Source organism: Borostomias antarcticus (assembly GCF_949987555.1).
Source record: "Borostomias antarcticus genome assembly, chromosome: 11".
Lineage (NCBI taxonomy): Eukaryota > Metazoa > Chordata > Actinopteri > Stomiiformes > Stomiidae > Borostomias > Borostomias antarcticus.
This window is the reverse complement of record NC_140244.1, coordinates 20,428,229-20,440,728: the sequence shown is the minus strand read 5'-3', so window position 1 is coordinate 20,440,728 and position 12,500 is coordinate 20,428,229. Positions and strand designations below refer to the sequence as shown.

The 12,500-nt window shown below is 47.4% G+C and overlaps 1 protein-coding gene across 1 annotated transcript in view; it reads right to left on the bottom strand.

Moving 5' to 3' along the window:
* hspg2 (heparan sulfate proteoglycan 2) overlaps window positions 1-12,500 on the bottom strand; it is a gene marked incomplete at its 5' end in the record, with an annotated part of 98,700 nt that overhangs the window by 61,095 nt on the left and 25,105 nt on the right. Inside the window, 2 exons of the mRNA XM_084445331.1 lie at window positions 11,839-11,901; window positions 12,336-12,465. Coding sequence (XP_084301457.1) covers window positions 11,839-11,901; window positions 12,336-12,465 — 193 coding nt within the window. The remainder of the gene's footprint in view (window positions 1-11,838; window positions 11,902-12,335; window positions 12,466-12,500) is intronic.

The window sequence follows — 12,500 nt, the reverse complement described above, 5'->3', positions numbered from 1 at the left end:
CCAGTCCTCAGAGCGACCCATTCTCACCCTGCTGCAAACACCTTGTTGGGCCGGACATGCCATGCCAGCCTCGCATTTCAGATTGGCACTCTGGGTTTGGGGAGGAAGTCAATATTTGTGCTCTTTCTTACAGCCAGCTGCTACTTGCCATGCCTATACTGAGGAGTCAGGTTTTATGTGGGCATGCCCTGGGGTCACACGCACACACTCACACACACACGCACACACACGCACACACACACACACACACACACACGTTTCCCTCTTCCCCATGCTCCGTTCCCTATCTCTCCCTCTGTAATTACGTATCTCTAGACATGTGCGCAACGACAGCTTCCATTTATCACGCTTTGGGAGTGCGATGATTAAAAGCTGCGCCCAGTGCGCCTCACACACAGGCTGCTGTGTGTTCATTGTGCGCGGGACCTGGGGGAGGGGGGGGGGCTCGTTGTACCGCTGGCAGCAGGGCTCGGCCTGGAAGACAGCTGCCGCTCCAAACGGAGGCTTCCTCCAATGACAGGAGGCTTCCTCCAATGCGTCGAACCACGGCGGCCTGGCTCCTCCCACACCGCCGGCCATTTCTGCCGAGGAGCGGCCTCGTTTGTCGCAGAGTAGACTCGTGTCTACACATGGTGTGTAATAATAATAATGAGTTTATTTAGGCAGGGCTGGGCAGAACAGAGGCCTCAGAAGAGCCTGGTGGTCTCTGTTTCTCTGCTGACCGGACCTCAGTCCACTATACAGTAGCAGTACTGTACGGCCCTGCTGGACTAACAGACAACAGAGGACGGGCAGCATTGAAGCGGTTTCATCAAAGCGCGTCATGTGACCCACGGCTAATCTAATCACATCAGCGGGCACTCGCCCCCGAGGGGGCAGGCATCGGTCAGCGATCCCCCCGCCTCCTCCGAGTTCGCCGCAGGGACGAGGCGCGACCGTCGGCGTCCCCAAGGGTCCTTTTGGGTATGGCGCCGCGCCACAGCCCGCCGCTAACCAGGGCCCGGCCTGCTCGCCACCGGACAAAACGGTAACTCGTTCTCTGTCTCCGTCAGAGGGGGGGAATCCCCTCGTCGGGCAGCGCCAGGGCAGATGGAACTGTGAAGAGTGCGGGAGCGTGGGGAGAAAGAAGGAGAGAAAAAAAAAGCCTGGAAAAATAGCATTCCTAACTCTTAATTCACAAACTTATTTAGCTATTAAAGCCGCGCAGCAGAACTGTGGCGGCTTTGTGAGGCGGGCCCCCTCTGAACACACAGAGGCCTGTGCAGGAGACAAAGAGCTGATTGAGCCGAGCGGAGCAGAGGGGAGCAGAACAGAGCAGGGAGCAGACTGGAGCAGAACACAGCGGAGAAGGGTGCCTGGGCCTGGCCTTTAAAGCTCAGCCGCTTCCAGCTCGACCTTCGGCCCCTCAGCCAGTGACTATGGCACCGACCCAGAACAGTGATTAGGGTGTGTGGGAGGGAGGGAGAGAGAGAGAGATGGAAGGAGAGAGATGGAAAGAGAGAGAGAGAAAGAGAGAGAGAGAGAGATGGAAAGAGAGAGATGGAAAGAGAGAGAGAGAAAGAGAGAGAGAGAGAGAGAGAGAGAGAGAGAGAGAGAGAGAGAGAGAGAGAGAGATCCAAACCCGATTACCCTTGATCCCAACAGGGGCCCTCCAGATGCGCCCCGCTTTCTCCTCCTCTCTCTCCCAGAGGGGCGGCGGGGCTAAAGCAACGCTCTGCGCTTTGGCGAGCAGGACCCCTGCTACTTAACCCTTCGGCTGGTGGTCAGCCAACACAGTCAGCCTCTCACTCCAGAGATCCTGGGAATGACTTCTGGCCCCTGTATTTAATGGAGGCCCTTCTGTGCTCTCCCCAGTTGCACAATGTAAATGTCAGAAAGGCATTAGTGTATGGCAGAACACTCCTCCTGTGTTATGGCTGTAAAACTGACTGGCAGAACACTCCTCCTGTGCTACATACAGTTGTTTCATATTACTGCCGAAGCCTCGTGAGACCGCTCGGATCTTGCAGGCTTCCATTCTGTTTCGCTACACTAGTTTCGCTAAGGGAGGGAACTAGGGACCCTCACTGACAACGGCCATAAGGTGTGTGAGGTGTGATGTGAAATAAACACCATAATAGGGTTTTCAGGGCAGATTCAACACAGAATTCCTCTGGACAGCGCAGAAAATGTAACCAACAAAGTTGTTTTTTGATGATGTTGTCAATGGGCAGGGAACGAAATCTATGACAGGATGGAACAACCCCATCATTTTCCATGGCATCAACAGAAAACTCTGAGGCCTGCGGGACCCATGGAAAAACAAGGACTAGGGCTGACTAACGCGAACGCCGCACGCCTCCGGGGTCTTGGGAGTTCTGTCACCGAGTGAATGTGGAAGGGCGAGCGTTTAACCGGGACAGAGCGCACGACTGCAGCATCAAACGTCTGCGAGGCAGAAGGCCGATTCCAGTGTTGTTAGCAGGTGGAGCAGAGGACTTACTGTAGTCCGGCTGGTCGGGGCCCTGTATCTCCCCCAGATATGGAGGTCCCAGCGGGTGTGCTAGACCACACGGCAGGAGTAAGGGTGGAGGTGGGGGAGAGTAGTAGGGAAGGTCGGGGCCAAGGGTCAAGGGTCAAACAAGAAAAGTGTGCAACATTTGGGGTAGAGGAACAAGTTAGCGAGGGCAGGTGCAGACGGGTTAAAGGTTCAGGAGAGGGTGATGAGGTGGGAGGGAAGGAGAGGAGAGAAGATAGAAAGTGACGATTAGAAAGACTATCGTTAAAAGAACTGTCTCAAAAGAAACTGGCGCAGAAAAGGAAAGGGGTCCCTGGGTAGTTCAGACGAAAATAGAATGAGCTAGTAGAGTTTACAGACCACTTGGTAGCCATTAGGAGACTGTGGAAGGAAGAAAACTACATGACTGTACCCTATATCAAGTATCTGAAATGTATTTATTGGTCTTTGATGACCCATCTATAGAAAGAGGCCAGTGCCTGATAACTAATGACTGTAGGGCACTCATGACAGTCCCCATGCATGGCTGACTGTCCACAGGGGAAGGGGTCAGGAGTTATCTCTTACGAATGATCTCATTACTGTATGTCAGTGGGACTGGGAGGATATCCTTCACAGCCAGCACACTTCCACGTCTTCTCTCGCCACATTCTCTCTCATGGAGATCCACCCCTTAAGGGGATTTGGGAGGTGGAACTTCCTGTTTTGCCAAAGGAATGGAAAGAGTTGAGTCTATTTCTCACCAAGGAATTATACTGTAGCTTATTGCATTGGCAGATGAATCAATGGTCTGTTTCTCTTTTCTGGTGACTCATTCTTCCATTGCCTGGGTAAGAGCGTGTGGCATCATGAAATGTCACTTCAGGAAAAAGCTGAACTGAGAACTTGGAAGCCGTAGAGCAAAAAAGAAGACTACTAATACTGTACTGATACTGTACTGATACTGTACTGATACTGTACTAATACTGTACTGATACTGTACTGATACTGTAGCCTACTAATACTGCAATAACCAAGGTCATCGCAATCTTCCTTTCCTGCTGTGCAAAATGTGCATTTAATGCAGCTTTTTCTAAACATGTTTGCTTATGTTGTTTCCTTAAAGGGCAATGCTCGTTTTTGACAACCTGGACCTTATTTACGACATATTATAAGAAGTTTGACTCACCGAGATCACTTTGGTGTAGTTCGGAGGCCTGTAGAAGAAATTTAAAATCCAGCGCGAGCCAGTATATCCATGTAATGACGGTGATCGGGGGAACCGAGAATGCAGTTTCTCAAAATCTATTTACGGCCGCTAAACGGTTGTTTTCATCAATCAGATTGGATGAATCGACAGTTGAGATTCCTCAACGCGAGCCATTGTTGTGGTTTTCAAATACGGGGTCTTTAGCCTCTGTAATATGATCTTTACACGCCTTTCCCCACTTGCTCCAGCACGCATGCGCACAGGCCAGCGCGCAGACTGGCTATTCTCTGGCTCACATTCTCTGCGCTACGATCGGATTGGTCACATTCTCTGCGCTACGATCGTTGTTGGTGCCGAGAATATTGTCGTCGTCATTCGTCAGCAACAATCCGATCGTAGCGCAGAGAATGTGAGCCGGAGAATAGCCAGTCTGCGCGCTGGCCTGTGCGCATGCGTGCTGGAGCAAGTGGGGAAAGGCGTGTAAAGATCATATTAAAGACCCCGTATTTGAAAACCACAACAATGGCTCGCGTTGAGGAATCTCAACTGTCGATTCATCCAATCTGATTGATGAAAACAACCGTTTAGCGGCCGAAAATAGATTTTGAGAAACTGCATTCTCGGTGCCCCGATCACCGTCATTACATGGATATACTGGCTCGCGCTGGATTTTAAATTTCTTCTACAGGCCTCCGAACTACACCAAAGTGATCTCGGTGAGTCAAACTTCTTAAAATATGTCGTAAATAAGGTCCAGGTTGTCAAAAACGAGCATTGCCCTTTAACTTGTGAGAGCTTGTTATCTTACATAGAGGAATTCAAGGGCGTATTTTTGATTTGAGCTTTGGTGGGGACATTAAATGCGAGATTTTTTTTGTACTATATAAAATAAAAACAGGCTATTTGAGCTACAGTCAGATATCCTGATGGCTAGTTCTTTAACCTCCTGAACTGATGATCATGCATTTGGCCCATATGTGCACTTGCTGCATGCAAATTAATAACAACTGATAGGGTTCAAAAATATACCTAAACATTACATGTCTGGTTTGTTTACTAACGTTATGCAATTCAGTAGGCAAGTGAGCCTCATCGTGGCTCAAATCGTGGCGCGTTTGCAATGGTAGGCAAGTCATTGCCATTAATACGGATTGTCCCGTATTGAAAAATGCACTTTTAATACAGAATCAATATGAGACGCGAGGATTCTCACGCGTCAGCAATAAACGGCAAGCCAATCCTATCAGCGATATTGGGCTAGGGAGGTGGGACTAGTAGAGAAGGAGATCTGTACCAAATTATTGCTGGGGACAATTCAGTAGTCTCTGAATATTGATGGGGACATGTCCCAAGCGTCCCCCCTAAATTCTATACCCATGGATGAATTAAAAGAAGCTCCAGTCCAGACTCTTGTGCTAGTCCATACCGGACTCACAGCAACTCCTATACAGTAATCAAGTGAGTCTGTGGGATCCAGCTGTTTTACAGCTGTGCACACAGAAACAGAAACACAATGAACTGAGCTGCAGCACATCTGTCCAGTAGAGACCTCTCCATGTCCACCTCTCTGCGTCTCTGAAGATGTGAGAAAGAGGATTCAAATTCATATGGTAGTTTTAATACAGTATGTATGTGTATGTTTGTTTGTTTGTTTGTTTGTTTGTTTGTTTGTTTGTTCCCTGTTACCATAACTGCAGCTCTTCTTAATAAAGTTTGAAAAGTTCTGGTAAGGACACTGAAAACAGTGACATAGAAGAACAGGCCCTTCCTCTGGCCTGTCTGTAGGTCCTAGAGGAATGGTGACCCAGCCTAATTAGTGTTAATGAAGCATCCGCAGCTTCAAAGGCTTCTGGGATGTTGTGATCCTTGTCAGAATCAAATTACCATGAGAAAGATACTGCTGGCTAAACTCCCCGTTCAAGTCTGGCTAGTTCACAGACTGTTTAGGGGGACAAAGTATTTATTGTCCAGCATCAGAAAGTACAGTTTTTATTGTCCAGCATCAGACAGTGGATATTACATTTAGTCTGTGGTGTACTTTTTTGGCTCCACCCAGCAACCGCTGGCGGAGTGTATATTTTCAGTCATGTGTGTTATTTCGTTTGTTCGTTCATTCGTTCGTTCGTTTGGTCACATAGCAGGATTATACAGAAACTACCTGAACGATTTTCATGAAACTCGGTGGAGGGGTGTAGCATGGGCCAAGTTAGAACACAAAAAAATTTGGTGCAGATCAGAATCACTGGGCGGATACACGAATTAAAAGAAAACAACATTTGCCATACTTGAACCGGCTTCCTTCCCTTTATATCTACTTCTCCTGCCAGGTTTACTGTACCGCCAGTGGCCGAGTGGTAATGTATCGATGTATGAATGTAGCAATGCGTTGACCCAGATTTGGTTCCCGGGTTCGGCTTTCTTTTTTTTTTTGCTGTTTACGTCCAATATTGTCTTATTTTTCTATGCATGTAAAACAAAATCATATCTGATTCATGAAAAACAAATCAGATAAACACTGTATTAGGAAAAGTTACATTTTCTTAGCCTGGATCCTGTGGTATTAGCCAACATATAAATCATAAGCTACCTGCTGAGGTTTTGCCCCTTGAGTGTCAGGTTTCACTAACTATGTGTTCTTTTTAATTTGAATGTTGAAGCAAACGGAAAAAACAGTATTATCCGTCACATAGCCTTCCCAGAGGCATGGACACAGGACTAGTGCCCTTTTACCCCTCCCAGAGACATGGACACAGGACTAGTGCCCTTCTACCCCTCCCAGAGACATGGACAGTGGGCTAGTACCCCTCTACCCCTCCCAGAGGCATGGACAGTGGGCTAGTGCCCGTCCTTTTTACTCCCCAGAGGAATGAACACTGGACTTAATTTCTGTATATAGTTTTGTAACTTATGTCTGCTGTTATTGTCTGTAATGCCTGATTGAAAAAAATACACAAGTATGTTCAGTTGTGTTCATACATGACCATCTCTAATAAAAACCACAATCAGTTACACCACCAAAAAGCTTACTCTTCAATGGTGCAAGTGTGCTATATTTATACTGAGAAGGTAGTTTAACCATTTCAAGTCGATTACACCAACAAAATGCATTAATGGGCGGAGCCCTGTACTCTCTGAGCACCCTTTCTAGTTATTACTATAACTATTTATTTTCCACTTGGATGATGCTTCCAGAAGCTTTAAAATGAGGACTAGGTTGTCAGGACGAGTGGTGTTAAAAATACACATTCAAGTACACTTCAAAATAAATGTCATTTTAACTAGGTAAATACTGTGTAGCAACTAGTATTTACATATTGTACACATGGAAACATACATGTACTATGCTTTTAAATACTGTAGTTTGTTATTCCCATCTTGGATGACTACTGTTTTCATAAACTCAACCAAAGTAACCCAGATGGAACATTTTATTTACTGAGCATAGGCTATGATTTTTCAAACCCACGCGCGCCCAAGAGAGATCACAACATCTACGGTGTTACATTATTGAATGCAGCTGAGAAGAAACATTACACTAAAGTTGGTGAATTTGCTGGAAACCTGCACAATTGCAGCATTGTAACACAATCACAGCTCCACCTCTGTAATTACAGACTAAAATTACTACCAATTACATGTTGTTATAACAGTGTCATTACAGTTAACTTATGTAATTTCACTGTATAAGGACCCCATGAAATTCTAGTTTGACTAAAGAAATAGATAATCTTTTAGATTGTATCAATCAATAGGTCATCAAGATCATGAAAGGACTTTGAGCATATAGAGATAATTTAAAACAATGAAGCAAGCTCTCTCTGTGTAAAACTGTGAACTGGCTGCAGGGGAAATCTAGTTCTCCAAGGCAACACTTTTGTTATTGGCACAACAGAGAGAAGCAATATGGAGCCAAGGACTGAAGCTGAAGTCAATGAGTAAGAGCATCGCCCATTCATTCATTCCAACACAGAAATGTGCTTCGGATTCCAGGTGGCTCTTTATAGGGCCAGTGAACTATTGACCACCGAGGAGAAATGCATAATAGTTCACGTCATTTGAAAAATCCTGTACTCAAACATGGCCAACGTCCTTCAACGATACTATTGTTGGTTTTCCCCTTATCTATTTGTGCTAAGCTGTTCTCCGAGGTTGCTAGACTATACTATCTCATCCTAGACTATACTATCTCATCCCTGAGGCACGCCCTGCCTTCTGTCCCCCCTGCCCCCCTACAGCCCTGACCCATCGCTGACGCTGGTGTGTCTGTGTGTGATCACCTCCAAGAAGACGAAGTGAGCAACAACAACAAAGAACCCCAACCAAAATAACCGCAGCTGCCACCACTTGTCCAGCGCAGCGACTATCTGAGAGGCCAGTCTGACACCCACCAGCACTGACACACACGTCTCGCCAACTGTCCTCTCTGGGAGAAAGGCCGCGCTCCTGGGTGGCCTGGCCATCACCCCTCCAGCCCCCCCCCCCCCCCCCCCCAACCTCCCTCCAACCTGCCCCGCAACCTCCCCCCAACCTCCCTCCAACGTCCCCCCATCCTGCCCGCAACCTCCCACCAACCTCCCTCCAACCTGCCCCGCAACCTCACCCCAACCTCCCTCCAACGTCCCCCCAACCTGCGCGCTACCTCCCCACAACCTCCCTCCAACGTCCCCCCAACCTGTCCGCAACCTCCCCCCAGCCTTCCTCCAACCTGCCCGCAACCTCCCTACAACGTCCTCCAGCCACCTCCAGCCTCCCTCCCACTGCCAGTCAGGGTCTATTAAGCTGATGTAACATTCTCTTCTGTTACAACATCTGTTCCCTGTGTGATGGACTGGTGGAAAAAGATACAGAATCTGATTCATTTTTTTTCTTTAGCAGTAAGCACCAAAACCAATTCACTTGGTTCCAGATTGCCATGGCATGGGTATGTCTGGTTATTGTAACTGACAAGACACTGCTGGGAGAGTGAAACTTGGAACTCCAACAATCAAGATGAGGGAGACCATGGGAATCTCCCCATTTGCCAACATGAAGTCAGACTGGAAGTTTAGATATAGCTCTTCTTTTCCAAATGACAGTACGTTGAAAAAAAAAAATCAGTGTTCGGAAATAAATAAACTTTGTTTATTCTCAGCAGGCATTCAGCGAACATTATACAATCTACAGGGTCAAAATGATTTGCGATGAAATGCCTTCAACCGAAGGCAGATGAACCAAAGTAGTCTAGAGATACGAATTCTCAAGGCTGTGATCCGAAATTAGCATTAGAAGAGCTAGTCTCAGCCATGGTCCCTCGCTGACCGCATCCTCACAAAGAGGAGGACATGGTAACCTTTGTCTCTGTGGTCAATACCCAGGGTGCTCTGGGAATGTCTACGAGGGGGCATGTGAAACAGGGGAATTCTGGGAGATGAGAGGCAGGCTGGAAGATGTCTCACACACAGCTCTGGGAGGTCAGGAGAGGAGGTGAGCGGGGACATGGGAGGGGACCTGTTGGACACAACCTCCCTGACTGCAGAAGAGATTACAGCCTGTGATCACACGGACCCAAAGACAATAGACAAGAGTGGTTGAAAATAGCTTCCCCCTTCAAAAACACGTACTCCTTATGTTTTCCACAGCTTCAAATACCAGTCCCAGAGACAAGGGGAAATCATCTACGTAGCATGTGAAGGCACAACAGGATATAACTCATAATAGGTGCAGAAGAGGCACCTATTTTCTATTTTCTTCTTTTCCTCAGTACAGTATTCAGGGGGGGAAGGAAGGCGAGTGAGCCTGCCAGGGGAACCCTACGGATGGAGAACCTCAGCAGCGTCCAGTCCCACTGAACTCAGGAAACCCGTGTTCCTTCCCAGCTGTGAACATCTAAATATGGAACTGTGGGCAGACTCAGCTTCTCCACTACAGCTGAGCATTACCACTATCGTTGAAATCTTCAAATGAGAAATGACTCCAGCTATGCTATGAAATTGACATTTAGTCACAGGAAGAGTGAACTTCGCATTCCTGAAAGAGTTAGCTTTTACTGGCTATTTATGGATGCTACATAAATCTTAACCTTAAGAAATCAGGCATGCTTTTGGCCTAGCCTGTCATAAAACACTTTTGATTGATGTTTCAAGATGTTTCCACATCTTTCTTTTTCCAAGACCGTCACCAAAAGAGAAGGCAAGCAAACATTTTCAATTTCTCTTTGTTTTTGTACAGTGAATCTGACAAATCTGTTCTGGGCCTCAGGTTGCTGAACCTGGTTGATGAACACCACCCAGCAGGATGTATCTGAGGCCTACAAACATCACACTTTACCTCATTGTTAGCAGTAGAAAAGCAGCCTATCAGATTACAATCTGGAAATGTGCTGTGCCCCGTGGCTTCTTTCGTTCACGTGTGGCTGAAGTTAACTCTCTAAGTTGAGTGTGTTACTTCGATCTGAGTCGAGTCTCTAGCCCATGATTCATCTGTTTAGTCATGGTTATTTGCAGCAGTTCAATCCAGGCATCCTTTAGTACTCTACATATTCAGCCGGGCCTCGTTGCTGTGCTATTTCTGTGGGCAGGGCACATGCTATGCCCCTGCCACAGCTCTGATGTCAGCCTGCAAGGCTGCTACTAAAACAATTATTCCCCAGTGATGTAATGAGCAAGACTCGCCTGCTAGGCCACCATGTTTGGCACCAAGGACAAACCAAGAACCACTAGCACATCAACAGATTATACTTAGAAATTTAGTTAGAAATGAAACTATTTATTCATACATTTGCTTTACTCTATAAAGTCTGTTACGATTGACTCATTGCTAAGGATTGTACAGGCAGGCGGTTAAGAGGGTAAACTAATGTCGATGTTATCTGCAGCAGCATAACGGATTGCTGGATCCGCCTGTCTATCAGGATAGCACACTCATAGACGACACCTTCTCTGAATCCATGGGCTATTAAAACTAGACGAGCTCTTGCTGCCTCTGGAATGTCCTCTGCCCTCAGATGCATTTGACACAGCTACAAACCGAGTCAAGTGTCTAGTCAGCTACCGCAATATAAAATCATCTGATTACAAAGTCATCATTTCAGTCTCAGTTTAAAAACAAAGAGGGCCACTGATGGTCGGGCCGATGCCTCCTTAATCCTTGGGTCACTGGGTCAGGCAGCATGACTAAAACGTGACCCCCAGACACGACCAGCCACCCCGGGCTGAAGAGAGCCTGCTATGTGGCAGGGTAACAGGCTGGAACAGGAAAAAGGTGCAGTGCCAGGCATGACTAATACATGGAAGACAGCCACGCCTACAGTATCACTCAAAACCCAGCCAGACATTCTAGCATCATATCTCCCTGCTTCAATGACATCCAGCTGTACATACTTTGCAGATGGCATTGTGTCCTTGCATTTTAACCCAGTACGTTTTTGTGTGGTTTTTTCATCTACGCATGTCAACGGGGCTATAGCACATAACCACGGAGAACCTTGGCCAGTGGAATGCAAAACAAAGGTGTTTTGCGGTGTCTGCTGCAGCTTTTATTGTTGATCTTCTCTTTCATGTGCGGTATTGTGTTTTCTCTCTGCCAATGGATGAAAGGATGAGAGGAGATGTTTACATCTAGCAGATGAATCTGAGGGCCTGTGTTATGACCAGCCTCGGTGCTTGGGGGGGCGGGGGGGGCACCAGGATGTGAGGGCGACAGAGTCAGGTCTAGCCCTGTATGTATTCACAGACAGACAGAGAGACACACACACACACCCACACACACATACACTGTACACACACACACACCCATCGGAAGTCAGGATCAAAGATAGGGGAGACAGAGAGGAGCGCGCCAGATGGAGATCTGAGATTCTCCTCGGATCAACAAAATGGTGCATGGAGAGAAACCTCTCAAGAAGCACACTGTGAAATCCTGCTTCTAGGAATTGGTTTTGGCTGAATGCCGTGTGCTAAGTGGCTGTCTCCGCACAAACCTACACCCTCCCATTGTGTAGATGAAGGAGGTGATTTGTCAGATAGTTGGCCTCTGATTTAGCAATCTGTCAATTTTACAGGACACTGAACATGGATGTAAAACCCTGACAGGCCATGGGAGAACATGAGAAAGAGCAGGAACTGAGTGTTGGCTGGGGGAGGGGGGGGGGGGGTCTCAGTGTGTGGTCTCTTACCCGTGGTATCGGAGACTATCGTCGGCCACGGTGTGCTCCCATCCTCCTCTCCGCTGGGCAGATCTGCAGACAACAGACACGCAGAGGAGCGGTCAGTCGGCAGGCTGGTTTGAGCTCCTCCGAGTGACTCATCATTCATTTACACAGCAGGCGTGAGATCAGTGTGAAGCTATACAGAGTATGTGCATTTAGAAGTCATGGTCTGTACCAGTCACGCCCTTGAGCGCTGTTTACATTTTTGCATGTTTACTGTTTAGGCTAGATCAGCTATTTGAGATAAGATATGCAGGGCATATTTTTCATTGTGTCCCACTATTGTGGGTTCTAGACCCACCCTTTTGTGATTACGAACAAAAAACGTGCATAGTATTGTTCTGAATAAGTGGCTGTTGAATGGAATAACAACTATTAGTATTTCCACTAAATCAAATCAAACTTTATTCGTATAACGTTAGTGAATGACAGCTACACTCCCGTGACGGTCCCCTCCCTCCCACCTCCTGAAGCTTCGTCGGCAGCAAAGTCCTCGTCATCGTCCAGGAAGCGCTGGGGCCTCTGGACAGTCTTCGCAGCCTCCAAGTCCTCCGGCAGAGGAACCTCTCCCCACACCTTGGAACCCTGGGCCACCTGCAACACAGCACAACAAACGCATGTGGCCATTT